The 27,343-nt window shown below is 40.0% G+C and overlaps 1 protein-coding gene across 1 annotated transcript in view; it reads left to right on the top strand.

Annotated features, from left to right (window-relative positions):
• The first annotated feature begins 1,954 nt into the window (after positions 1-1,954).
• The window catches only part of afdna (afadin, adherens junction formation factor a), a 106,845-nt gene continuing 81,456 nt past the window's right edge, over positions 1,955-27,343 (top strand). Inside the window, exon 1 of the mRNA XM_040125959.1 lies at positions 1,955-2,300. Within this exon, the coding sequence (XP_039981893.1) occupies positions 2,199-2,300 (102 nt within the window). The 5' untranslated portion in view covers positions 1,955-2,198. The remainder of the gene's footprint in view (positions 2,301-27,343) is intronic.

Raw genomic sequence — 27,343 nt, 5'->3', positions numbered from 1 at the left:
ATCAAAGTCAGTAAGATTCATCCTCTGGGAACCATGAAGGTCTGTAAAAAAAAAGAAAAAAAGTTAATGGTAATCCATCCAGTATGTTTTCTGTCATTTGGGGTAATAACCCTTTTAAGCTTTATTCAGAGTCAACCCACCTGTTGTTATTTCTTATACTAGAGAAAAACAATGTGTTTTACAGTCATGGGATTTTTAAGTTGATGACCATTTTATTATATGTTGCTGAGTTTTTTAGAACAAATAATTTTTCTCTCTACATATTTTCAGCCAAACAAAAAGCTTTGGCTCACTTGCCACTTCCTTGTTTTCATTTTTTCACTCGGCAGCATTTCCCTTTTCCAAACTGCATTGTGTTATTTCATGTAAGTTTGCGAGTAAAACTAAGGCCCATGATTATGCGCCATACACCACTGTCTTTGTGATCAAGTGCTGGGTGTGCTGAGTTGACTCTTCAGGTGTCCATTATCAAATGTTTAATTTGTAGCTCTTACTGTTTTGTCCTACTGTAAGTAAGATAAGGGGTAACACTCATTGCATTACCGAATGCAATCATAGTTAATTTTAAACGCTAACAGATAAGAAAGGTTAGTTGTGGTCAGAGTAGGAGACAAAATAACTGATAACTATTTGGGAGAATGAGAACATCAAACCAGCATGTGATACTCATGCCTGAGTGTGTGACAACAGATGATCTCAGGAGCTGTTTATCAGAACCCGATAGATAAATGGACTCCTTCAGCTACTGGTGTTGTCCAGTGAATAGAAGATATCTAAACTGGTATCGGCAGCAGCAATATTGGTTTGTATTTTAGACAGTCAGTGTGATTTCCCTCTCTGTGATCTCTGTCTGTGACTTCTGAGTGTGTGTATGTGTGTGTGTGTGTGTGTGTGTGTGTGGTCACGTCAAGAAAAATGTCATTAAAAAGTAATGTAGTTTAAGACTTAACTTTATTTAAAAAATTTAAAAATAAAAAGTGTGCGTATGTGTGTGTTGTGTTGTGTTGTGTTGTTGAACAGAGGGACTTGGCAGTGTTGTGTGGCATTCAGCACCTGCTGGCTAGGACTGAATTAGGAGATAATATAACAAGAGAAAAAACAAAGAGTGCTCCTCCCCCACTGTTTGAGAAATAAACATTTCTGATGCGTGGGTAACTGTGAAAAGTCAGTATCTCCTGGGGATGACTGAAACTGTGGGCATGTTACACACAAAGTTCTAAAACGTTTATGTAATATCTTAAAAAAGCCACAAAAAAAAGAAAAGCATTAAAGCATAAACACTTTTTGAAAATATTTGTTGTTATATGCTTTATTTGGTATATTTATCCAGCAAAATGGCCTTCAATACACGTTTTGAATGTCAACTACAAACCTATGACCAGAGCATAATACTGTATGATGCCGTGACTCTATTCTATCATATGAAAAGGCAAATTGCTGAAATATATATATATATATATGTCTTTGTCTATGCTTCTTTTTTTCTTTATTTTGTTTTAGTCTTTCTGTTCCTTATTACCGTTTTTTTTAAACTTATTATTATATTGACAGTTTTGTTTACTTTAAAACGCATGTACATCTGAGTATATTGGGGAATGGGTGTGTCTTTGTGTACAAAACGTGTATAACATTGCATTTTAATGTGCAAACAAATAAATAAAATAAAGAAACAAATGAATAAGCTTTGAGAATTTTTCTTAGAATACACTGTTGGTTTGTTGAACACCAATTAGGTTCAAATTTGTAGATATTGAACATTGGTAATAAAAATAAATCAGTTGCAAGCTTAAATTAAAAAAAAAGGGGCCTTAATGAGCCCATATTGACGTAACCCGCCCTACTACCCTAAGTATTTATTGTTAACCCTATAAACCAGAGCGCGTTTAGTAAAGCAGCCGCATCCATCACATTTATTGGACCTCAAACTGTTAACAGTTTTGCGCGTTCACGGACACGGATCCAGAGTGCATCGGGAGCGCGCAGAGCCGCACCGGGAACGTGAAGCAGAGACAGAACAGACAGCAGGTCGGTCGATGAGCGGAGAGACGGACCACAAAAAAAAAGTCCTGGCGACAGTAACAGCAGACCTGAAGCCTTGGTGTCTGTGGCGGCGTTTTTCCTTCTCCTGTGGACTAACGTTACGGGAAGTTTGATTCAGCAACACAGACGAACGGACAGGGTCAGAAACGCTGTCCACCATGTCGGGGAGCAGGGAGGAGGAGAGGAGGAAACTGGCCGACATCATCAACCACTGGAACGCCAACCGGCTCGACCTGTTCGAGATCAGCCGGCCCACAGAGGTAGGAGAACAGCCCGGAGTGGCAGGAGAGGCCGCGGACCCGCAGGCCCTCTCCTGGGTGAATGAGAGACCGTAAAGCTACCGCAGGCTGACGCTTGGGTCTGAAATGTTGAAAATCAAGCTGTTGTGGGCAGCGTGGTTTACTTGGTTTTCTCGGTGGTAAGTCCCGGTGCGTGCATGGAGAGAATAAATGCCAAACTCCATTGAAAAATCTGCTGATTTAATGTGTCGTAGTAGACACACATTATACAATATGAAGCCTTTTAACATGAAATAAATATTTTGGATTTCTTGGCGACGAACCAGGCAAGTTAATTGTATGCCCACCAATCAGCACCGCGTTTAAGTAAAATCTCTGTTTTTTTCTAAGGAACATTTCACACAAACGTAGCTAACGACTAGCTACCGCCCACAACTGTGCATTTGGCAAATAACATAAATACTTATCAAAGTTGAAACGTAACAGACACTGTGTGCATAATAAATACGCCGAATTTGAGCTGCATATCACTGATTTTGTTGAATATCTTTTCGTCTGTTCTCAGAAATGTGTATGTGTGCAATAAGAGGCGACACTGAATTGCCAGATTTTGAATGTAGTCTGGCGTGTTGTTATCTCCAGTACAAGAGGGAACGGCACATATCGGGGCTAGCTAGCTAGTTAGCAAGCACATTACCTGTAGAGCAAACATGAACCTGGCATTGTGTTAAATAGAAAAAAAAAACTGGCAGGCCCAATTAGTTGCACCCCCGTATAACACACATAATTGCTTTTTAAGGGAGAAACCGAAGTTTTAGTATATGTAGCCATTGCATTAACTGTGTGTATTGGCCGTGTAGCTGGCTCGCAGGTCTGCCTGCAATGGCTGACAAACCAAGCAACACGGTGAGGTTGGTCGATACGCAGGGCAAATGGATAAAAGCTTAAATTGTTAGCAACAAGCTAGCTGTAAACGCTTACATCAGGTGGGACACACAAAGGGAGGATGCTACCAGCTCACAAGCCATTTCACCATCTCCCTGTCAGTGCAATATACAGACCGTGTCATGTCCCCCTGCATTGTCCTCAGACTAGCTAGCTGGGTGGGAGCCGCTTGTTTGACCGGCAATATTTTGACCCTGTAACATATCGAGGAGCCGTGCTGTAATTAAAATCGCCCGTCTGGACTCAGGTTGTGGTTGTTTACTAATAACGGGACGGGATAAGAAAGACCTCCCTGCAGGCTTCAGATAGCTGGCCACCAGAGCGACGCAAGGGCTTGGTGGTGCCTCTAGTCCTTAGCAAGTTAGTCAATATCCATCTAACCGTACCCCTTCACTGGTGCATCTCATGGCTAAGTAGTTTTGATTTATAGCTATGACTATGATTGTGTCGGCTGCAGTGTTTTTAGGCGGGCAACCCCACCCCCCCAAACCTCTCTTTGGATAAGGGTGCAGAGGGGGGGGGGGGCACACACAGGGTCCCCTCTCCCCTTCTTGAGCCGATTAATTTATCAGGATTGAAGCCGTTGGCCGGGGTTGTGGAGTGCGCACACAACCTCTCCATTCTGTGAGGAATGATTAACCCAGTCCAGAAGTTCTCTGGGCTGTAATTCTCTCACTTTACAAGGAGCATTGCCTCAGCGCTGCTGCTGAAGACGGTTCAGACTTTAGTCCAGTAGAATATGATTAAATGTAAGCAGATGCATGGCCTTCCTTGCCACGCCACACCCGCCCCACATGTCAGCTGGTAGAGCCCCCAAGCCGCACAAGTGTCCTTCACACTGTCTAGACTGCTCCTGAGTGTGGCTGTGCATGAAATATACTGTGCTTGAAATTCAACTTTACATTATGATTTTTAATTGATGCTAGTTTTAAATTTGATTTACTGCACAGAACTAGCATATCTGATAATTGAACACTGTTTAATTTCATACCAAACTGCCGCTGAGAGCGGTGAGATCGCTCGTGTGATTAAATTAGCCATGGATGGCTGATTAGTCTGGAGCAAAGGTTCTCAAACTTTTTAATCTTGCAATCCAAACTGAATAGGTCCTGCTGTGGGACTTATTGTGGAGCTCATTATAACATAACAGGTACTCGTGTCACGTGGGGACTCACAGCAGGCAGAGATGTGGAGCTTATTTTTGAAGTATTCAATAAACACTTGGCGTGAAAGATGCAAAAGATGCTGCAAAATAGATGCACTGGAAATTGGATGCAATCTCACCAACAATTTGTGGCATAAAAGGATTGTGGGAAAGTTTACTTTGCTTAAGTTTTGTATTTATACTCGAGGATAACACTGCCCAATTAAAACTGAACAGGAGCATATACTGGAAAGGTTATTGGACAGAGGTTAGGGTAAGATTTTGGTGCTGGGTGGCACAGTTGAGAGACATTTTGGGTAGCTGAAATACGTGCGTTCTTACTGTTGCCTTCTTTGTTTTAACACTTGTGGATTTAACCTCTGGTTTAATTCCTTAATCCGGATCAGACCATTGTCATCACACATTATGGTGGCACTAAATAACTGCTACATGTCACCTAAAAATTATGTTTTCAGTCCTGTTAGAAGAGAGACGCTGTGCTTTTTTAGGATTGTGAGCACAGTCTACAACATCTGCAGGAATCCTCCCCAAAACACACTCTTATGTGCGTGAGAGTTTGAACATTGACAACTGATATCCAGCAGTTCCTTGTGCTCAGAAAACTGTGCATAAGGGAAAAGTTGTTAGAATTGTCATGAATATAATGTGTGGTGTATATAAACAAGTGCAGTAGATCCAAAGTAAAGTTTCAGGAAACGATGGGCAGAATTGAAAGGCAGGTCTTTTTTTTAAAGAAAATCTTGTTTAGTATAAATTTGGAAACATTTCCAATTTGTGAAACATGACTCGATACCTAACTCCACATGTTGGGGCTTTTATTCACAAGCTTAACATACCGTTAAGCTTAACATCCTATAAACAAATGTACTGGAGGCACATATCTAAAACTTTTAACAGTGACACATTGCACAGCACAAGCAGACCTTGTATACAGTGCAAGGGACAATGCAAGATAAATGATAGAGAGAAGATGATGCATATCATCATTACAAATGTACTCTCAGCTTTCAGTCACTGTGCACTCAGGTAGTATGTGTTCAGCAATACAATTAGGTCTTAGGAAGTGGCTGTGACGATCTTGTAATTAGCAGGTAGTACTGTTTAAGCCAGTAATTACATGTAACATCAGGCAGGACTGATGTTTATTAAGTTGACATTTTCCTCGGCAGGGACAGTTTGAAGCTGTAGTTAAATGATTATGTTAGTTGCTGCATAAGTATGTTTTTCCTCAGGTGAGGGCTGAATCATGTAAATCAGGTTGTATCTTATTATTAAGCTTTGACTTGAGGCACGGCAAAAGTAGAACAGTACCTTTTAGTTGGATGATGCAGGTAAGTTTCGAGCTCCCCAACTAGTCCTGAGTGCTCTCATATGGAATTTTTTTTTTTCCTCTTTTTCGCAAAATCTCAAGGGAGGCTTACGGTTTGAAAAAAGAACAGCGGGTTTTTTTGTTTGCCCAGTACTCAGTTGATCCTGCCTGGAACAAGACCTTCTGCAGCACTGAATCAGCCCCACCAGACTAGATGAATATTAGCAGGATATGTCATACATAAAGTTTGTAATTTTTCTTTTATTCACACCGAAGTTAAAAAGACAGAAAAAGTATTAGATCTCAATTTAAATTTTTTAAAAGAAATAAATGCCTTAAATCAACTAATATGTCGCAGCAGAGCTGGAAATATTACAGACTTTTACTCCACGTTGGTCATAGTTATCAAGGTTAATTCAATATGACAGATATTTCCTTTTATCAAGTCCGACCAGCTGAAGAGACCCAAACTCTTTGTTTTTAAATGTACACATTTCTTTTCCGTTTGTTGCTCATATAGATTCTGAGCTTCTCTTAATTTGTTTTTAAGTCAGAGATGGCACGGTTTTATGTTTTTGTTACTTTGGTCTGGTGTTTCTGGGTGTTGAAATGATTTCAGATGCTTATGGCTTAAGCCTGCTCATAAATTGCAGATGACATAGTAATAACTCTGAAAGCCACCCAGTTTTGCTTGTAATTGCAGTCTGCTCTGACAGAATGACACAAGTCACGATAGCGTGAAGTGTAACGGCTCATGCAACCTCCCTATGAATGACTGTGCTGCAAAAGAGGCTTAATGGGTTCGGAGCAGGATCTCATACACGCTTGCCCTAAGTTTAATGGACGATTTCTACACTTGGAAGTCTGAATTTTCTTCGTATGGCTCTCACTATATTCCTCAGCTGCACTATGTATTGCATTGCTGCATGGGATGGCAGTGTGTTGATGATACCCTGTGACATTCCCAACATCCCCATCCTTAATGTAGCACATGGCCATGGAAGTGGAAAGACTGAAAAACAGAGGTGGTTTGTAACATTTGCAGGAGACTGAAGGGTACAGAGCGACCATACATCTGGTCAATGGTTTCCTCACTGCTGAATCGCAGAACTTTCACTGCACAGCATTGGGGCGGAGCCGTATTGTTGCCTATGCTCCACGTGAGGAAAAAAACAGTAGGATGATGGACAATGGATGAAATGATTTGAAAGTCCCTTGTAAAGTTCATACAGTACTCCTATGGTAGGATTTCCTTGTGCAGTTAAGTTGCGCCTTTTCACTCGATCCATGATAAGTTGAAACTTAAACCACAGCAATTTCCTTGGTCACAAAGTCAATTCTAACCATATGAAAATTTGAGCAAGCAGTATTTTCTTGTAGTAGTTACCATCTGAATCTGAGGGCGAAAGGTATTTACTAGCAGGAAGCTCATATCCATGTTCTTTCCCATGGGATGTGAATGCAGCATTTAAGCAGACTCGCCGTGACATCAGCGACCACTCCCTCCATTTCCCTGCTGCACAGGAAGCAGGAAACTGGGCAGGAAGTGTGTGTTGTGTGGAGATAGTGGGTTTCCTGTGGTCTAGGTGGTATGACTGTGTTGTTTTTAGAGTAATGCGTGATCAGATTTTCTTTTATTTTACTAGATATTTCCAGATTGTAGGGCTTATCTTTTCACCCGTGAAATGACTCAGTGCGAAAGCTGTTGTTGTGCGTTTAGATATTTATTGTTATTATTTATCATCATTTTTCTCTTGTTTTGGTCGAGCGTCGGCCTCGTTTTCTACCTGTTTGGAGCAGCTGGTGATAGTGGCAGCATGTTTGGCAGCAGCACAGGGGAGGCCTGGTTAACAGATCTGCTGGCCTCAGCCACAACTACAATACCAAGAGGTTTCTCACGCACGCTAACATACACACACTGAGTAACTGATACACTAACAGAAACACACACAATAGCTGACAGCTCTGTGCATTTATCTCTGTTTGCGTTGTCCCTCTGTGTGTCCATCGGCCATGTCTGCCCCCCCCACCCCTTCTGTCTTTCTCTCATGTCATGTGGCCACTAGCTGGCTGTATCACCATGGTAACGCTGTAGCTGTGATGAGCACAGACTACAGAGGTTCAGCAAAGAGGCCTCTCCCTTTTTCTCACGCGCACACACACGCACACACACACGCACACGCACGCACACACACACACACACACACCACTTTCCCATTCAATTGAAGAGGAAAGTGGTCTCAGACTTTGGGTCTCCACTGGATATTTGGTGGTCGACAGGCTTCATCAGTTAATTTGACGTAAGCTTTATTGTGATGTGGCTCTGGACCTGAGGTGAACAGAATTCAGTAATTTGCTCAGTTTGCTGCACTTGGAGTAGCAGGTGGGTGGGTTGACTGTTTCAGCTAAAGGCTAAATTATGCGTTGCAGTTTCTAGATGTGATAAAGCCCTCAGACTGCATCCCAGCAACCCTTGCTAGCTCTTAATTATGTCTAATTAAGGATAAAACCTAAAGCTCTCTTGTTGTAGCATGAAATATGCCCCTAGTAATTTTTTTTAAAAAGGGATACAGTCCCTTTTAGGGATTTTTGATGATATCTACCACTTTCTCGTACATGGTTTTCAGTGGACTTATTGTAAGTCACTTTGGACAAAAGTGTATGCCAAACGAATGTAATGTAATGTAATAGTTCTGTAGGTATGTGGAGGATCCCACTAAACCTAAGGCCCTGTTTACACTCGCCATTTCCAGTAACCTGAATCCAGATAAAAAACCTCAAGCGGTTTAATATAGTTTAATTTATGCTTAGCCACTTTTATTACATACATCCATTCTGCATTGGCCAGATCACAAATCAGATTGCAGTCCCTCTTGGTTTTCCCAGGCCATATGCAAGTTAGGGTTGGCCCTACTTCAGTCCAGGGGGGTGGCGGCAATGCACCTGAAGTTCTTTGGTAACTGCCAAAAAAATGCCAGATAAAGAGCAGCTTTAGTTACAACAATAACAGTTTTGCTAGCCAGCTAACAGCTATTCATAAACCAACAGCAACACACGAATGACTAACATCTATGGACAATATGAGCAAGACAAAAGACTTTTTATCTTTACAGGCACTTACTCACATCTCTCCCTCACCCATATAGATAATTCAGAGGTCAGATAAATGCCACAGCAGCTCGGTGCACCTTCTGAAATCTCTGGAGCCATTTCTTTCCCTATTGCTTTAGTGGGACAGGGAGAAAGATGGCTAATTTTAGTGTAATTTCAGCGTCACTTTGGCTGCTGTTGTCACACAGCAGACGCTGTCAGTGGCTGTTTCCACAGATTGGTTCCTGATGTAGTTCCACTCGGGGGGAGTAAAGGTTATGCACGTGCCTTGGAGAGACAGATGCATTTACATCTTTTCAACATCTGGCTAGAGCGCATCTCAAACCACCCCCTGAGGTACTATTAGTGACTGAGTGTAAAGAGGGTCTAACATGAACCTCCTAAAAATGTTGCTTTGTGGAGACTGCAGTCATAGAGATTAGACTGCTCATGCGGCTTTGTTTTTTCTTTAATCTTTCCTGGTTTGCTGGTTGAGTTTGTTTTCAGACAAGGCTGTATGGAGCAGAATTCCTGGACTATTTAACTGTAGTTAGAAAAGGTGTGTGAATAACTCACTCTGTGAAAATGGGTGAAGGCTTAGTAGGATGTTTAATGGAAAGGAGCATGAAGCCTTATCAGCTCTCTGGAAGAATGTAAACACTCACGTAGCAGGTGTAAAGCTCACATCATTAGCAGTGGTGTGAATTTTTTCATTCAAGATTTCTGGCTTTTATATTTCTTCTGTTCTTAACTCTTGTATGGAAACTCCTTCTGTACTTTTTGATTAAGTGCCTGTGTTTTTGCACTGCTTTGCCTTTCTCATCAGAAATCAGTACAGTTTTCTACAGTAGCCTCGCCGAGGCTCCAGCCTCTTCCCGCCCGTCCTAACACTCTGAGATAACTTGAGCTCCATGTGTCTGACAGTCCATGTCCACCTATGTTGTCCCTGTTGCTGTGCTCATCTGCTGAGTGTCTTGCCTATCAGCCCCACCAGAAGAAGCTGTAAATGTGTTGCATGTCCCATTTCATGGCCAAACAGTGGGTGTGTCTGTGTGTGCATGTGTGAGAGTAATCGCTCCACAGCGGTTCATTACGAAGCAGGGCAAAAGATCACAACCACAAGTCTTATAGCCTGTCCAGCAGAGTTATGGCCCATCTCTGTGACACACACACACACACACACACACACACACACAGATTGATTGGATCAGTAACCTTGCAGCCCATTTCCATCAACCACCCACTGCTCACTCATATTTGAAATCAGTCCTATGAAAAAAATCTTCAGAGTTTCTCACCAGTTGGTTGTTTTGTGGTCTAAACATTAAGTAGATTGTATTTCCCTTCTTGTAAGTTGTCATATTCACTCAGTGCTGTGTGCACTTTATTCTAAATTTCATTCAGTTTGACACCATGCAAGCGAGTGATGCTGTTATTTATTTATTTCTGCCGACATCTAATTTGTACACACATAATTACACTGTAGTTTTCTGCATGCCTTCAGTCAGTTTCATTAATATAGCTGGGAAATCACAAACATGCCACTAATACCTTTTAACGCTTCACTCAGTGATCACAGTATCTGGCTTCACTCAGCCACTTAAAATTCCTTGCTGAATTTGATGGCTTTTACTGCAGTTACAATGCTTTATATTGCGTTTTTTTTCCCCAAAAAAACTGTGATATCATTTGAAATTTTTGTTAGACATGCAATGATTAATCGATTAGTTGATCAGCAAGAAATTAATCAGCAACTATTTTGATAATTAATTAATTGTTTTAGTCATTTTTTTAAGCAAAATGCCTTGTTGCAGCTTCTCAAAAGTGAGAATTTCATGCTTCTCTGTGTCATACATGACACCGAATTGAATATCTTTCAGCTCTAGGACATTGCGCCGCACATTTTTTACTATTTTATGAGATTTTATAGACATGACATTTAATGGGTTAATTGGTTAAACAATAATCAAGAAAATTATCTAAAAACTGATTAGTAATGAAAATAATTTTTAGTTGCGTCCCTAATTTTGGTAGTAAAATTTCAAGATTGTTAAAATGCAAGTCATGAAAACTGTAGCTGAAGTGGCACTGAAGGAAACATAAAAAATGGCCGCTCAAAACTCATTTTGTCGACATTTTTTTGTACTGGCAGAATCTAATCTTTTTTCCAGTGACATCAGTCACTGTATCAGCTGTAACTGATGCATCTGGCCTCGGTCTGTTGGCTGCTGCCTGTTATGTAGATGGATGGGGGTCACACTGGACAACCTGGATATTTATCCACTGTTTATTTCCTGCATGTTTGGAAGTCCACTTCAGCTCCTTCTGGAGTGACTGAGGCTTTATGTGGATCAGGAATGACACAGTCACATGAGTTAATATCATCAGAGTTAATGTGCGTCTGAGAAATCTAATTTAGTAATTATAGTTACAGAGTGAACACCAGTTATTGGGATAATTTTTTAGTCGACAAAATATGTTAATATCTTAGGGAAATGTAACAAGTATTCATCATTTGACCTAATAGTTTGTTGTTTGTGTATTAAGAAATAATGAAAAATGAAAATAATTCTTAGTTACAGCCCTTTGTAAAGTATGTAGTCTTCTAGCATCTAGGCATAAACAAAGGAGGCTAGTTTTAGTTTACAAGCTGCAGCAAGAGCTGACTATCATGACGCAAATATACAAATAATTAGAGCTAGATTTCATTTTTCAGCATGTGCCATCAAGCCCAACATCAGCAACTGTAGTTACTTCGTGTTTAGACACAGAGAGCAGAGAAAACAACAACACAAGATTTAGATGCCAGCTAGTGCAACACAGAACTGAAGTATATCGCAAATGCAAAGTTATAGAATCCTGAAAAACCCTAAACAATTGTCTTCCAGTGAAATTATCAAAGTTTAAGGCTTTAAAGCATGATTCAATGTTAAAAATGTTGTCTATCCGTGCAGAGTTCGAAATGAGGCTTCATCCCAGATACATAGCATTCCACAGATTTTTATTTGCCCGCTTGCTTAGGTGGTGAAATTTAACAAAAAATTGACTCTTACTTTAATTTACAGGTTCTTTAAGCCTTAAATTAAACTCGGTCAATCTCGCAGAACCCCTGCTCTACTTTGGAGGCAGTTAATTTTCTTAGATGGGCTGTCGATACCTGATCAATATATTTAAAATGCTCTTTAAAGGAGCCTCCCTGAGCAGCCCAGAATAACACTTCAGTGCGTGTGTGTTTGAGGATCCAATTGGGTAATGTGTCATAGTTTTCACGGTTCCTACCGGTCCTGGAATCCCTGGAATGCAAATGGAGTTTTGAGCAGTGAATTCCAGACACAGGAGGTCAGGTGACTTGTGAAATTTTCTGTGAAAATTGGGGAATTTTACAAGCAGAAATTAAAGTATTTTAGAGTGTAGTGAGTGTGTTTTTCAGCTACTTTCAAACAATTGTTGCAGTAGAGAGCTTTCAGTGAAACTTGGCTGGAGTCCAGACTTTTCACTCCTAATAAACCAGAAGAGAAGGACATTTGGGAAAGTCATTGAAGAGTCATGGAATTTACATTAAGGACACAGCAGGAGTTTCTCCCTCCATGGAGGCATGTTAGTTTGTTAAGCACCTGTGGGTCATAATCTCGCTCTCTTTTCTGTCTCCCTCCCTCTGTCAAACACAAATTCCTTCTCTGTGATTTGGCCCCTCTCTCTTATCCCTCTCTCTTATCTATCTTTTCTCTCTCTCCTCTTGTTCTAAAACAAGCAGTGTATTGTGTGTGCTCAGCAGAGCAGCCGCCCTCAAAGCTGTGTGTGTGTGTGTGTGTGTGTGTGTGTGTGTGTGTGTGTGTCCCAGCCAGCCTGTCAGACCGTGTTAATCCCCTCAGAGGCCCGGCTCAACCTCTCTGCCTTGCCCCCCCCCTTTTTTTTTTAAATTTTTCCCCCCTCCTACAGCCTCCATTGGTTTGTATTCGCCCTCTCATCCAGCTGATATGCTCTCCCACCTGTCAGTTACAAACCGGCTCGCCTCCCTGCGGGCCAATCAGTTGGGAGGTAACCCCCCGTTGACCTCGGAGGATCAGACAGCAATCAGGGACCAGTGACTATGAGTGTTTAGCACTGCTCGCTACCAGCTCCCATGGTGCTTTGCAGCAGATCAATGTCTAGGTCTTGGCCCACAAGGAGGGAGAACGAGGAAGAACAGTCTGTGTAATCACTGGGAGTAATAGGTGGTAAAACCCATTGTCTGTCACATGTTAGCTCTTTACATGTGGTCAGAAAGAGGAGCCAGTTGGCTTTGGTCACAAAATTTAATTGGGTGGTTGGTAAATCAAAATCTGCTGTAAAAACTTGGGTATATACATATACAGATGTCAGTTCCCCTAGTTGGGGCAGAGCTGCTGTACCTTTCTCCTGGAACAATTTACAGAAGGACCTGAAACAGTCCAAGATGATTATTGTTTGTGGATTTAAGTCAGTTCTAAAGGATCTGGAAAATAGTACTCTTGGCCACTGTTTTTGAATTTAATTTTATTATTCTAACTTTATTTCAGATTCTTTTGAGAATTGGGCCCATTTCTGCATCTTAATTGGATTTTGTCTTTACTCTTTAATTCCATCTTTACTAGATATTTTTCTATACTTTTATCACATTTTAGCTGAATATTGTGTATATTCTTAGTTTTTGAGAGAGTTTTTTATTTGTAGTTTTTTTGAAATGTTCTAACAATTACCTTATGTTGCCCTTCTGGCCAAGCCTCTCTTGAAAAAGAGATTTTAATCTCAATGAGACATCTACTTGGTTAATTAAAGGAAAACAATGATAGTTTGATAGAACAAAGTGTTGCAGCAATCTAAAAAATCAACAGTAGATTGCTGGGTTTTGGTGTCAGTCCAGATTTTAAGCCTGGGCTTCTTTCCAGACATCTTGCAGCATGTGCAACACTCAAACTGCAAGAATTTATTATAGAGGAAACCCAGGGACGGATCACTGCTTTAACATTAGATTTTGTGGACTTAAATATGGTGCAGCCCCAAGATGTTTAGAACGGGCCCTAGCAGTCATCAGAGAAATGGAAAATGTCATAATCCTTCTGGATGTAGCACATTTATTCGTCCATATATTTGTATTTGACTAAAAGTAACAAGAAAAGGCTTCTTCTCTTGTAAATACACATTCTGGAAACAGTAGGAAATAACAGACGAAAGTTGACAAAACATTTTCGAAAATAAAATACATACTCCCCTGGATTTAAATGACCATCCAAAACTAATTATATCTTACTGTTTAATATTGGAGCAGAAATAATTTGTCAATTAATTGAGTAGTTGGTTGACAGAAAATAAATTTGCAATTTTATTTTTTTTATACGCAAAAAGTAGCTGGAATTTTTTTTTTTTTTATATAGACAAAACAATTAATCGATTAGTCTTGATTGATAATGAAAAAAATTGATAATGAAAAATGAAAAATTGTGGTGACAAAATCCGTCGACTGACTGACTGTTGGTCAATCTTGCAGAACCCCTGCTCTACTTTGGAGGCATTTAATTTTCTTAGATGGGCTGTCTGACTGCTATAGGTGGTGTGTCTAGGACCACATATTGCCATGATGTCACACAGACTCACTTTTTTAAATTTTTTGATTTATGTATTAATTTTTTTTTTTGGATTAGTTAAACTTATTTACCCACATAAAAAGCCCTTTGCATACGCACACCCCACAATTTTTTTGGCGCAGAGTCTGTGTGTAGGAATGTTTGCTGGTTTGGCGTTGTTGCTCTGTGGAAGGTATCAGCATAACAGACTTAGGACAGCAGATGTGCAAATGGCTCAGCTGGACTTCATTTTTTATGATTTCTTAGAAAAAGGGGTGTGTGATAGAGCTGAACTGTGTCCACCTCAATATAAGCTTATATTTCTGGCTTGTTATATTACAGAACACCACCGAGTTTAAATCCCATATGTGAAATTTTCAATGCATGAAATGTTTCCCTGATTCCCTGGAAGGATCAATGTCAATGATGGGGGAATGGGTATGGAAGGAAATGTGCTGTTAATGCAACACTAATCAACTTTTTTTATTAACAATGGATCAAATGATTGTTTATAATGTGAAAGGGGTTGCTCATAGTGAAAAGCTCATATACAATTACCATTCCAACTTTGAAGTTCACTTCAGCTCTATGGAGCGGTTTGGTGTCTTTCACTTCATTGTTTTTAAATTTACTCTTTTGATTCAGTTTCGGTGCTCTCTTTAGCTTTCTTTCTAGCAAAAAGCAGGCAGCTGTTTTCAGTCAAAAAGCTTTGATTACCTAAGTATACACTACTGCCCAGCACCAAACGCCAGACAGAAAAGGTTAGCGACTAGCTGCTTAACATAGTGGCACATTTGGCAGCTGAAGAGGTACACGTTTTTCTGGTGGAGACCAAAACAAAGCTAAAAGGTGAGCAAATATTGCCAGGTGGCCAGAAAAATGACTCGAAATGAATGCTAATGTTGCTCCTTTTCTGCTGGATGTGTAAATAGCCAACTGCTTGCTAACATGGTTGCCGCATCAACTCTATAAGGTGATAATGTCAGATGTGGTGTTTTCAGCTTGTTCTGCTGCCCCCAAGTGGCCAAAAAAATCAGTCAGTGGAGCTTTAATACAAGCAAGTGTTAAAGGTCATGGCATATTTCTAAGCAAACATTTTAGGTTTAGCCTCCAACATGAAATGCATGTTAAAATAAACTGTTATCTGATACCCCAATCAGGTAAAATGAGACTCATATTGATTAGCAAAGTTAGCAAAGCAGTACAAATACATAGCAATTATCCCAGTAAATATCAGGCTCATCCAGTAATACAAAAGTGAGCAATCTACAGCCATCATTACCATCGTTTGGCTGGAAAGTAGGCTACAATACATTTTTGAGACACTTTCATTGCCCAGAAACAGAAGCAGGTGCTGCAGCCTAAAGCTGCCCACCAACTTTATCAGAGGGGCCTGTGTTTTTTCGTAACTCCACTCCTCTCATCTGCTGGTTATTATTAGGCCCCCCAATGGAGCTGCACCCTGTCCTCACCCTGCCTCAGTTCAACCCCACCCGCATGATAGGGCCTGGCGGAGAATTTGGGGGAAAAAAATTACAATAATACTGTGTGGGTGACCTCAGTGTGCTGGGGACTTCCCTGCACACTGCTCCACCCGCTCATATTTGTTGATCTTAGCTGTCCACCCCATTCCCTGAGAAGGCCTCTGACACTCGCACAGACACATTTACACTCACAAACACACAGCAGTGCAGTAGGACAGTGGTGATGTGTGACTGTGGCTGACATCGCTGATGCAAGCCCAGACTCTGTGTGTGTGTGTGTGTGTGTGTGTGTGTGTGTGTGTGTGTGTGTGTGTGTGTGTGTGTGTGTGTGTGTGTGTGTGTGTGTGTGTGTGTGTGTGTGTGTGTGTGTGTGTGTGTGTTTGCGCGAGATCCTCTTGGAGTTGAGGGTTTGGGTAGATATCTCTCAGGGTAGAGAGAGAGAAAAACTTTATTTGCCTGTAACTTCCCTCTCAGTTTGTGTTTTGTGTTAGCGTGTGCTTTGAGGCTAGCAGGTCTGTCACTTTCCCTAGATGTTGCTATGCGTGGCCTGAGTCCTTTGTGTGTATACGTGTTTGTAGAACGGGAGAGGCTGCAGCCTAAGCTACTGATCCTGGTCATTTATTTGTCTAAGAAGGCAGAGCCTGATGCAAATGCACTACAATATCCATCGGTGGCAGAATTCATCACATAGCACTGTTGATACCAGGCAATTTAGCCAACCAGAGGAAAGTATTCGAAACTTTTCTGTGACGGACTACTGGAATGTCCTGGTGCAGTTAATCCTGCACATGTGGAAATTAAACTCAGACAGGGCTGCTTCTTCTTTGAACTGGGTTTTTTGGTGGAGGCCAGATGATGTCATATGCTAATTTGGATTCTTGTGGCATCTGTTCCATCAGTTTAAGGATATCTGCAAGCTTCATTAAGACATCTCAGGGCTTTTTAGTGCCAGTCAGAAATGTGAGGTCTCTGCACTGGGCATTTTTCAAGGACAGTCACCTTTGAAAGTCAAAAAGTTAAGTGAGCGCTGGAAGTTCAGCCACCATCGCAAGATTTTCAGACCACGCAAACGACCCAAATGTGTTTATAAAATGCATTGGTATTCACAGTTTTTTAAGAATTGACAAACATTGAACTACATTTGTTTATCATAGCACAAAGCTGTTTAGTTTCGAGAACTAGTGACAAGCAGGCAACACTTGATCCAAGTAGAGCTTGAAGCATCAGCGATGTTTTATTCAGCTGAAGGCTTGTAATAGTTAAGTGATTCTTGTTTATTTAGCTCTAGACGAGTCTTCCAAAAGTCTAAGTCAAGACCACATTAGTCGCTTGACAGAAAATTTATTGGCGGGCAACATCTGCACTGAAGTTGTGACCTTGAATACTAAATATTCAGTTAATAGTTTAAGCCCTTTATTTAGCAAAGCTGCCAAACATTTGCTGGCTCCTGCTCTCTAGGGTTAGCAGATTTTTCTTTTTTTTGCTGTTTTTTATCATTTCATATTTAACGTTTTTGACTATTGAGTAATTTTGTACTATTGATCAGACAAAACTAGCAACACAAAGATGTCACCTTCCGCTCTGTGCCCTTTTTAATGGCTGTTTTTCACTGTTCAATGTCATCTCATTGTATAGACTAAACTATTAATTGACTAATAATTAAAATTGACAGATTAATCAATTTAGGCCCACTTGGTTTCATTAAACCGTTGTTAAATTGCATTATTGCAAGAATGTCATGTTTTTTGAGTTTTTGAGCCCCTTGTTTTTCACTAAGGTTCTCTAAACAGCATTAGTGACTGTCATATATTTTTATATGCAGCCAAAGGCGCTGTAATAATGACCTCCAAATGTTGTAAGCTGGGCCTAAGGGTGTATTATGACGGTGTCCCCACGTGGAGGATATGGTTTGAAACTCATTAAAGAACTAGTGAGGGTGTGATAATGGTGCCAGTCATTGCCGAGTAAGAGCAGGAAAGGAGGAAGACGAAGAGGAGCTGGAAGATCACATGGAAGATCAGTCAGGAGGAGGAGTAAGCAGTGACACTGCAGTCTGCCAGGCTTTTTCTTCTGTCCCTGAGATGCAGTCAGAAATGTTGTCCAGTATCAGTGGGGGTTTTCAGTCCTGATTTATGGAACTGATGTGTCTGGCATTTGAAGTATGCTTTTATTTGGATGGTGGTTTGGAATATTTGTTAAACTTGCTGCTTTGGACTAAATAGGAATTATGATGAAGTTCCTGGTCTTGGTGTATTTGTTGCACCAGGACCTGTTTTGCTGCAGTAGCATATATTGCTTCTTCTTTTCTTTTGTTAGTCCACCTGACACCTGAGAGGTGGGCATGGCCCGCCTGCCAATGCCATGGCAACATGACACCCAGCTTAGGTGGTTGCCAGGGCAGCGATCAGTGGTTTGTTGGTGTTGGGTGACATTAGCAGCCACTACTCACGGGAGTGTCAGCTGTTTGTCTTCGGAGGCAGCGCTGTGTTGAAGTGGACTGGGACCCATTGGTGTCGTAGGATTCGTGCCTCAGTCTTGGATGTATTGCTGTTAGTCAGAAATTGCTGAAGTTCACCACGTCATACTACCACACCTGAATATTTGGCATTTCGCAAAAAGTTACTGAACTTTAATTGAAGACCCGTAATTCCACTAAAAATGCTGTAAAATAAGTATGGTCTGTACGACTGGGCTGATGAGGGCAATATTCCCACTGGACTAAAATGACCAAATCGGATTTGCATGGATGAACAAAATCTTTTGTAGCGCTGAAATGCGTTCATTAATCTATAAGTCAATGGTTAGAAAATTAATGTGCAACTGTTTAGATAAAATATAATAATTTTAGTCATTTTTCAAGCAATAATTGCCAAAAAATTAACTGGTTTCAGCTTTTGAAATGTATGCTTTTGCTGCAATTTTTAAATCTTATGTGATATCAAATTAAATATAATTGGGTCGTTGACTACTGCTGTGTGAAAAAAGTCATCTTAGATTAATGGGACATTGTGATGACTATTTTTCAATATTTTCTAACATTTTTCAACTAAACGATCAACTGAGAAAATAATCAGCAGATTAATCAATAACAAACATAATAATCAGTTGCAGCCCTAATTTTTTGATTTTGAAATGTATTCTTGACCATACAGACAGCAGTTGCCAACACAATCTCAACTCAGGGTCCAGTTATATGCCTCTTCCAGGGCCTTCAACTGTATCACATGGTCCTCAGGAGACTGGGTTTGCCCTGTTGTCATAGAACTGGTATTTTAACTTTTATTTTTGAACATCTACAGTTAAGAGTAAGTTTCGGACAAAATTCCCCTAGAAAAATGGAAGATGTAAACATCTGCACTTCCATGTCGACTGAGCAAACGCCAAATGATGATTATGAAATATGGTTGACAGGTCTGGAACAAACGAGTGAGTCAACTTTGAGGTGACATTGTTTTGTCACACTAATTGATTTGAGTTTGCTTCCTCTTCAAACCGGTTTCCATACTGAGTGCCCAAATGAATCTCCATGATTTGCACCCAACATGCTATCAAAGCTCTCATGAAAATTTTCACTGCTGCCTTTACGACTGTCAACCTCACTGAATAAGGAAAAAACACAGAAAAACAATATAAAAAATAAAAAAAAATCCTATTACTAATTTTACTGATATGCACATTCACGTGGGACTAATATTATCAAATGACATCTGAATTCGAGCTAATTTGTGGTCGAATTTTTACTTTGCATATTGCCGACATGGCAGACTCACACAGGATTAAGCACAGTCGCCCTCTGTGGGTATTAAAATCTTAAAAGGACCCCAGATAATACCAGTCCCATGTGAATAGGTCTTTGAAGGCTACATTACACAGCGGTTAATTACTGTTGAGGCCTTGGATATGCAGTAGTTAATCAAAAGAGAAACTTATTAGGACTTCCTCTGGACAAGCCGACATCCTGAGATCTGGCAGTGTGAGTCTTTGTCGGTTAATCGGTCCGTTGTTTTTCAATCCTTCTGCCTTGGTCGGTTGATCGGATAGTTTTACCTTTTGACTTGGTCTTTCTGGACAGACTGTTTTGGTCAGTCTGATAGTTTTTCACTACCCCCACCACCACCACCACCCGACTGTTTTGCACCAAAATCTCTCCAAGGCTGAGAAGGAAAGAAAGGGGGCCGACCTGCATAATTCAACGGCTCATCCTGAGCGTGCGTGGGTGTGTTCTCACGGGTGCTTCTCTATTCTCTGCACATTACCTTCAGCGACGCCCGGTAAGGTCACCCTCATGTTCACGTTCGTATGTGGACGCGCGTGTTTGTGTGTAGCTCCATAGCCGAGATCACAGGGTGCCATGTTTAACCAGCCCCCCATCCCTCCGTAAACCGCTGCAGACTGTTATTGATCTTTCACGTACATACACACAAATAAGACACACCCAGAAGCATGTGTGAACTTTCTGGCTGTTTCTGAAGTCTTTATTTTCTCTCCCACTCCCTCTCCTTTTATAGTTACTGAGAATGAGACTAAAAATATCAGTAAATGGAGCAGAAGTGAATGCTTCCTCTCATTATCCAGTTAGCTTCTGACTCTCGCTCTGAACATTTCCGCTAGAGTTAGACTGATATCACTTTTTCATGACTCAGAAAGAGATCCGTTCTGATATTTTGGGATTGCATCTGCTAATGGCCAACATTCAGTATGTTTAGGTTTGACTAATTTAATGGCAAGGGGAAATGAAAATACTGTATATTCTCAGAAATTGGTCTTTATTTACCCCAAACGCTGAGCGAATCAGGCTTTAATTTGAAAGAGGCTTATATTACATGCTTTTATTCCTAATTTTCCCTGATTTCATTAGTATATTTTATCACATTCTCTGATCTGCTTATGTTTTAATTTTTTGTTGATGACGTTTACTGTTATTGCAACTAAACTAACTCAACTTGTTCCTTTTTTTTTTTTTTTTTTTTTTTTCCTTGTTGGCCTGATGAATTAGTGATAAAGTACATTTCCAGTCTCCAGGATGCCATAGTCACCAATAGAGCTGAAACGATTAATCCATTATTCATAGTCAGCCGCTATTTTGGTAACGCATTAATTCTAATGTCCGTTTTTAAGCAAAAATGCCAAATATTTGATGCTTCTATCTTCTCCTGTGTGAACATTTTTCACTTTTCCCATTCTTATGTAAATCTCTTTGGGTTTTGGACTATTGGTCGGAGTCAGAAAGCCATTTGAAGACTTCACCTTTGGCTTTGGGAAATTATTATGTTAATTTTTCTCTATTTTCCAATTTTTTACAGACCTAACAACTGATATTAAAAATAAAAAAAAAATAAAAAAAATCAGCAGATGAATCAATAATGAAAATAATTGTTAGTTGCAGTCCTACTCACTACTCTGTTGCTCTGTTTTCTGTTGACTGTTTTCATTTAGCTTTTTAATTCCAGTTGCTTTTCATTTGCCGTTTTTTGATCAGTGTTAAGCTACGGTCAGTGAAACTCAACGTTTTCTGCACAGGCGTTTGTGATTTCTTCAGACTGCCCCAATCAAACAAATTCCAGCATACTGATTATATTATATCAAATCTTGGCCAGATTTTTAGTCAGCCATTAGCTCAGCCATTAGTTGCATCACTGAACTAATGTCCATTAGCTGCATCATAGATTCTACTAACCCCACCTATAAACTCCTCAGATTTTGGGAACAAAGACCTATTGAAGGCAGCAGTCAATTCTGTATGTTTTTTCACATCCATCTTAGAATACCAGAACCATGCCATGCTGTTTTTTTTTTAATCTTAACTTTGAAACGAACCACTGAGCTTCATTGCAGAACAATGGCTGCTCTGTGACGGTCAGCAGCGTGGGCCTCTACTTATTAATAGAGGTTTGTGTGTGCATATGTGTTTGTGTCCAGTCAAAGCTCAAAGATAGATAAGTTCCCATCAGTTGTTTAAATTATATTCAGATTTACAGCTGAATTTTCAAAAAAAAAAAAAAGTCTGGATAATCAGTTAATCGTTTAAGTGAACTATCATGCAAAAATGCTTCTCTAATGTAATGATTTGCTGCTTTTCCCTGTTTTATATTATTGTAAATTTAATTTCTTTGGATTTTGGCCGTTTGGTCAGACAAAACAAAATATTTGAAGACGTCATCTTGGACTCTGGGAAATTGTTATGGACATAAATGATTAATTAAAGAGAAAATAATAATAGTAAATGAATCGCTAATTAAGAAAATCTTTAGCTGCAGTCCTATAGTATATATGCATATGGATTTGACAGTGGACATTAATCAGATTTTCATTTATGCTTCACAATTTCTGTGCAGCACAATTAAAAGTTTCAGTGAAGAGTCTTTGTCCGGTTGTTTAAATGCTGTTTTAGAGGATTTTCCAGCCAAACACAGTGCATATTTTGAATATGTGGGCGATTTTTTTTTTTTTTTTTTTTAAATAATGGCTTCACAGTGGTCAAATTTACAGCTGATGAAAATCAAGGGGACAAGGTTTGTGTAAGAAGACTGGTTTTTAGGTAATGAAACATCTCAACCAATACTGTTAAGTCATGATGACAGCTGTGTGAGCTACATCATGTCTCACTTCACCTGTGGGGTTTACTTTGTGTCTGTGTATGTGTACAAATGAATGGGAGAGTAAGACAGGACACAAACTCATCAGCCCTTAACGGCCTTGTGGTGGCAGTTACCACACACACTTGGACAGAGTGATTTCCTTCCAGCGTCCGTGCTCCTATCTGCCAGCCTTGATCTTTGTGGGTTGCTTACGGAGGCGCTGAGGCGGTGAGTGGGTCTGATTTGTGGCGAGATGTCACCACCGGATCCGGACGATTTGTACCGTACCATCCCACAATGCCTCACCCTGTCAGAATGACAGGGTGCCCTGGATGGATGGGGGTTGGAGGCTGGACGGCTCGATACTGAAGCAGAAACTCACCTGAAACAAAGAGGCTTTTCTTTGCAGCCACAGAGGAAATGTGTGTATTTAGTCTTTTCATTCATTCAAGACAACAGGCTTCCGTTGCCTCCTTGTTTGTCCTGATTGTTCAGGTTGTCTGTGCTCTGCAGGAAATTCAATGAAACAACATTCATTCCAGAATAGCATCGTCACCATACTGGAATTTTGACTTGGATTCAGCATTAACTTTACGATTTGATTATAGAACAGGACTAGTTTGTTGTCATTTTCTTGGGTCAGAGAGATTTTGTAGACTGGGAGTGACTATATACTATGTGATAGTGGGTTTCATTCTCACTGTATGCATTTCTGAATAAACAGTCATAAAGGCCAGTAATAAATCAACAACAGTTCAAGGTTTCCTTCCTCTGTTCCTCTGATAATAACTGATTTAATGGGGTGCTCTGTGGTCTGGTAAGGGTTTTGTTTAGTGTTTCATGGTATGAAAATAGAGCTGAAACAATTAGTTGATTAATCGATCGACATTAAATTAATCCGCACCTATTTCAATGATCGTTTCGGTCACTTTTTTGAGGCAAAAATGCCAGCTGGTTCAACTGGCATTTCTGGTTCTACTAAATGCGAGGTTTTTATGCTTTTCTTTGTCGTACATGACAGTAAACTGAATATCTTTGGGTTTTGGACTGTTGGTTGGACAAAACAAGGCATTTGAAGATATCAACTTACTTCCCATGAAATTTTAACAGGCATTTTCACTACTTTTGACATTTTATACACAAAATGATTAAGCAAGAAAATAATCGGTAGGTTAATCATAAGTGAAAACAATCTTTAGTTGCAGCCCTACTTGAGAGCATTTGAAAATCCCTCATATAAAATAACCTTACTACATACTGCATGATTGGGGGAATGTCTCTCGTATCTTGTGGCCTGTGGGCCAGGTCAGCAATTGAAAAGACTGAGCTATGCGGTTTATTTTCCAACCACAAACTAGTTTAATGCTATAATGTTTCCAGTTGTCCAGGCTTTTGTCATTGAATAACTATTGAAAAACAATTAAGACTACGCTGATATGACTTTTTCTTTACTGTTTCCAATACGCACGCACAACACGTTCTGTTTTAGATTGAAGTGGAATAGAGTACACACTCAGTACAAGCTGCATCCTGCCTGATTTTCTAAACACTAGTGTGCCATAGTAATTAATATCCTGCAGATACAGTATTGAACAGCCTCAATTTCAATTCTTGCATTCTTTGATGGGTCTCAAAGGGTTTTGAATTTTTATGTTTTAAACCTGCAGATAAAGCTGACTACATTTCCACACTTGCCTAAAGCTTATTCAAAATAAATCTTTTGTTTTTCTTGAGGCTGTGACTTCAGTGATTTTTAGGTTCATAATGAAAAGTTTGAGAGGAGGTGGACATTTCTGATGATCCATCTGCAACCACAAGTAGCAGTAGGACATTTGATATTGTGGATAATGTGCTGTAAGCCTTACATCCTTCGGCTATTTACAGTAAGAGGAAAGTAATTCTCCTGCTTCATGTGATGGGATTCTTTGTCTTCACCCTGCTCCTCCTCCTCTTTCCTTCTCTCACTCTGTCGGTGCGTCTGATGTCTTTGAAATGTCTCTGCTGGGATCTGATGTGGGATGAGTTTCCCCTCCCCACCTTTGAGTTAAAACCTTGGCCCAGCTGACCTTAGACACGGGCTTAGGGAGGAATCCCCCCATGTAACTGCAGGTGGGGCTGCAAAAATATTGACTCAGGAACTCAGTTCATTTTATTAGGCTCGTGTTTGTCTGTGTGCGTGTTGAGGAGACTAAGATGACGCACAGCAGCTGGAATCTATTCTCCTTTTCAAATAACCATCACCCAGAAAGCTCCTCTCCTCCCTTCTCTTTAAATTCATCCGTTCAGTGCCAAAACAAAAAAAATCAAGTATTCAGTGTCTCCATGGAAACAAGGGTTTAACCTTTTTTTTTTTTTTTTTTTAATTTTCCAGTATTTGTCTTTAATTAAACACAGGGCTGCATGATCAGTGTAAGAGCAATCAGTCTTTGTACAGTCTTCATAAAAATAAAAAAAAAAGATACTCATGTGGTAAAACAGCAGCTTAGTGTTGCACTAGACAAACTGGGTCACATATTGTCCAGAACGCATAGGGTGTGGGGCTGCAGTGCCTAATTTAAACACAGTGATAAGTTGTTTTTCCAATTTCACGCAGAAAAGAGAGAAACCACTCAAAACTAGATTCAAAAAGTCAAAAGAAAGTGAGACCCTGCCCCAAGATTGGTGGTTTATCCAAGAGCCAGTGGGCCATGACTTTGTAATAGGAAACATTTTATTACCTCTAATTGTTTTCATGCTGCATTTTCATTACCCCCCACTGAGCATTATCCCCGCTAAACTGATATCAGCACTCAAAGCCTGCCGAAACCTCTGCTCACCGCTGCAGCAGATGTAAAGTAGAGTCAATCTAAGTCCAGCTCAGCAGTTGACACCCTGCTCTTACCATCTGAAAAAACCTAAGACATTTTCACAGTGGCTGAAAGGTGCACACTGGCACATCTACCATGCAAATATTGGTAAAAAGTGGTAAGAAGAGTGGTCGAGCGTTTCTTCCTGTGGAATTAATTTAAACAAATGACAAAAAAAAAAAAATGGTAGCAATTGCACTTGAATGAGATAAATATGTTCAGTTCATCACTAGCGATTTAAATGATGGGTTTTTCTTAGTATTTTTGATCCTTATCAATTTAGACTGGAACTGTCTGTATAAAAGTTGGTTTATTCCAGTATTTAAAGACAGCAAAAAGTGATACTGAATTATTGTGGGGTTTTTTTTGTAAATGGCGTACACTTTATCCTAAATATAGTACGTTACGTCTGTACCAGAATCCACTCAGACATGCAGCAAGGTCAGTCTCAGCACAGAAGCATCACACTGGAGGCCAAAAGTGGTTTACATACTCAGAAATGGAGCTCTGGTTAGTTTCCTTAACACCTGATAACCCCCTACCCACCACTCCCCCACTTTCTCAGGAAAAAAACACACACACACACACACACACACAGCTGTGTGTACGTAGGATCGTTTTAAAAAAGGCTTTGAAAGTCTTGCAGCTTTTACTTGTAAGAAGGAGAGTGATTAGGAGATGTGGGGGGATGATAAAAGAGTGACTGGGACATGATGGAGTCTGCAGAGTGTGGAGGTGGTTGACCGATAACTGTGAAGTGATAACTGTAGGGGAAGAAGTGCTCTGGTCACGCAAGTGGGCTCTCCTTACAAGCAGTGTGAAATTAAGTTGTTAAGAATTAAGAAGTTAAGAGTTAAGTTGTTTTTCAGTCCTGTTCGTGGTTATTTAGTTCAGTCAAAGGTTGTAAGTCTATCATTGAACTCCAGCGTCTGTGTTCTTCCGGTATTTCAGTAACAATAAAGAATACCTCTGCATTTTGAAATCGCCTTTGGGACAATTGTAAATAACAACTATAACATAAAAAACAGACAAAAGTGCGTACAGTGCCAAAATCAAACATTAGAGATGAACGTGTTTTTACAGTAGCAGCATTATGTTTGTCTTCTGTGCACATCTGAAGCTTTAATGAACGTCTGGTCCTTCAATTTGAAATGACATTGGTCTGCAACAGTTTTGGATCATCGATTTTAAATAATTTTCTAAAAATCCTTTGGTTCAGGCTTCTTAAATGTGTCAGTTAATCATTCAGTCAGTCAACAGAAAATTAATCTGCAACAATTTAATAACAATCAGTTAAGTGTTTTAGTCATTTTTCAGGCATAATCACCAAAAACTCTGTGGTGCCAACTTCACAAATACAAGGATTTGTTGCTTTCCTCTTATATCACTGTAAACCCAGTATTTGTGGGATTTTAACTGATGTTTGGACTCTGAGCTCCTGCGCCGGATATTTTTCACTATTTTTAGAAATTTCATTGACCAAATAATTTGTCAATTAAGGTAAAGAATAATCGGCAGATTAATGGATACTGAAAATAATTATTAGCTACGGCCCATCTGTATACATATTATAAGAACGCACACTCAAGCTTTATTGTGTAATCATTTTACTAAAGTTGAAGGTCCAAGGTTACATGGAGACTTGTTTTGCTCTAATCACAGTGAGTCCAGTTATTTCTCTGCTGAGACAATGAGTAGGAAGTACACTGGAAATAACACTGTAATTCCAGCGGTGTAATGAAACATGTACGTTATCAACAAAGTGATTTATGTTACAGTTTCTTAATGGTACGCCAGATGTTATGCAAATAATATGTCCGGTTTCTGTCAGTGTCTGTTTACATACTAAGAGGTGTGAATTTACTCAGTTTAAAACCCTGAGAAAAGGTGATAATGAAAGGGGAAATATTCAAAGAGATTTGCTTTTTCAACTAATTTTTTTTTTTTAACGGTCTAATGAAACACACCCTAAAGTCAGTCAAGTCAGGTCTGAAATGAATTTGCTGGTATACAAGCAGGAGGACTTCTGTCCGCTTAATCCACCACTCCCACCTCCCTGAAACAC

Source organism: Xiphias gladius, chromosome 4, assembly GCF_016859285.1.
Source record: "Xiphias gladius isolate SHS-SW01 ecotype Sanya breed wild chromosome 4, ASM1685928v1, whole genome shotgun sequence".
NCBI lineage: Eukaryota > Metazoa > Chordata > Actinopteri > Istiophoriformes > Xiphiidae > Xiphias > Xiphias gladius.
This window is presented reverse-complemented; position numbering and strand designations above follow the sequence as displayed.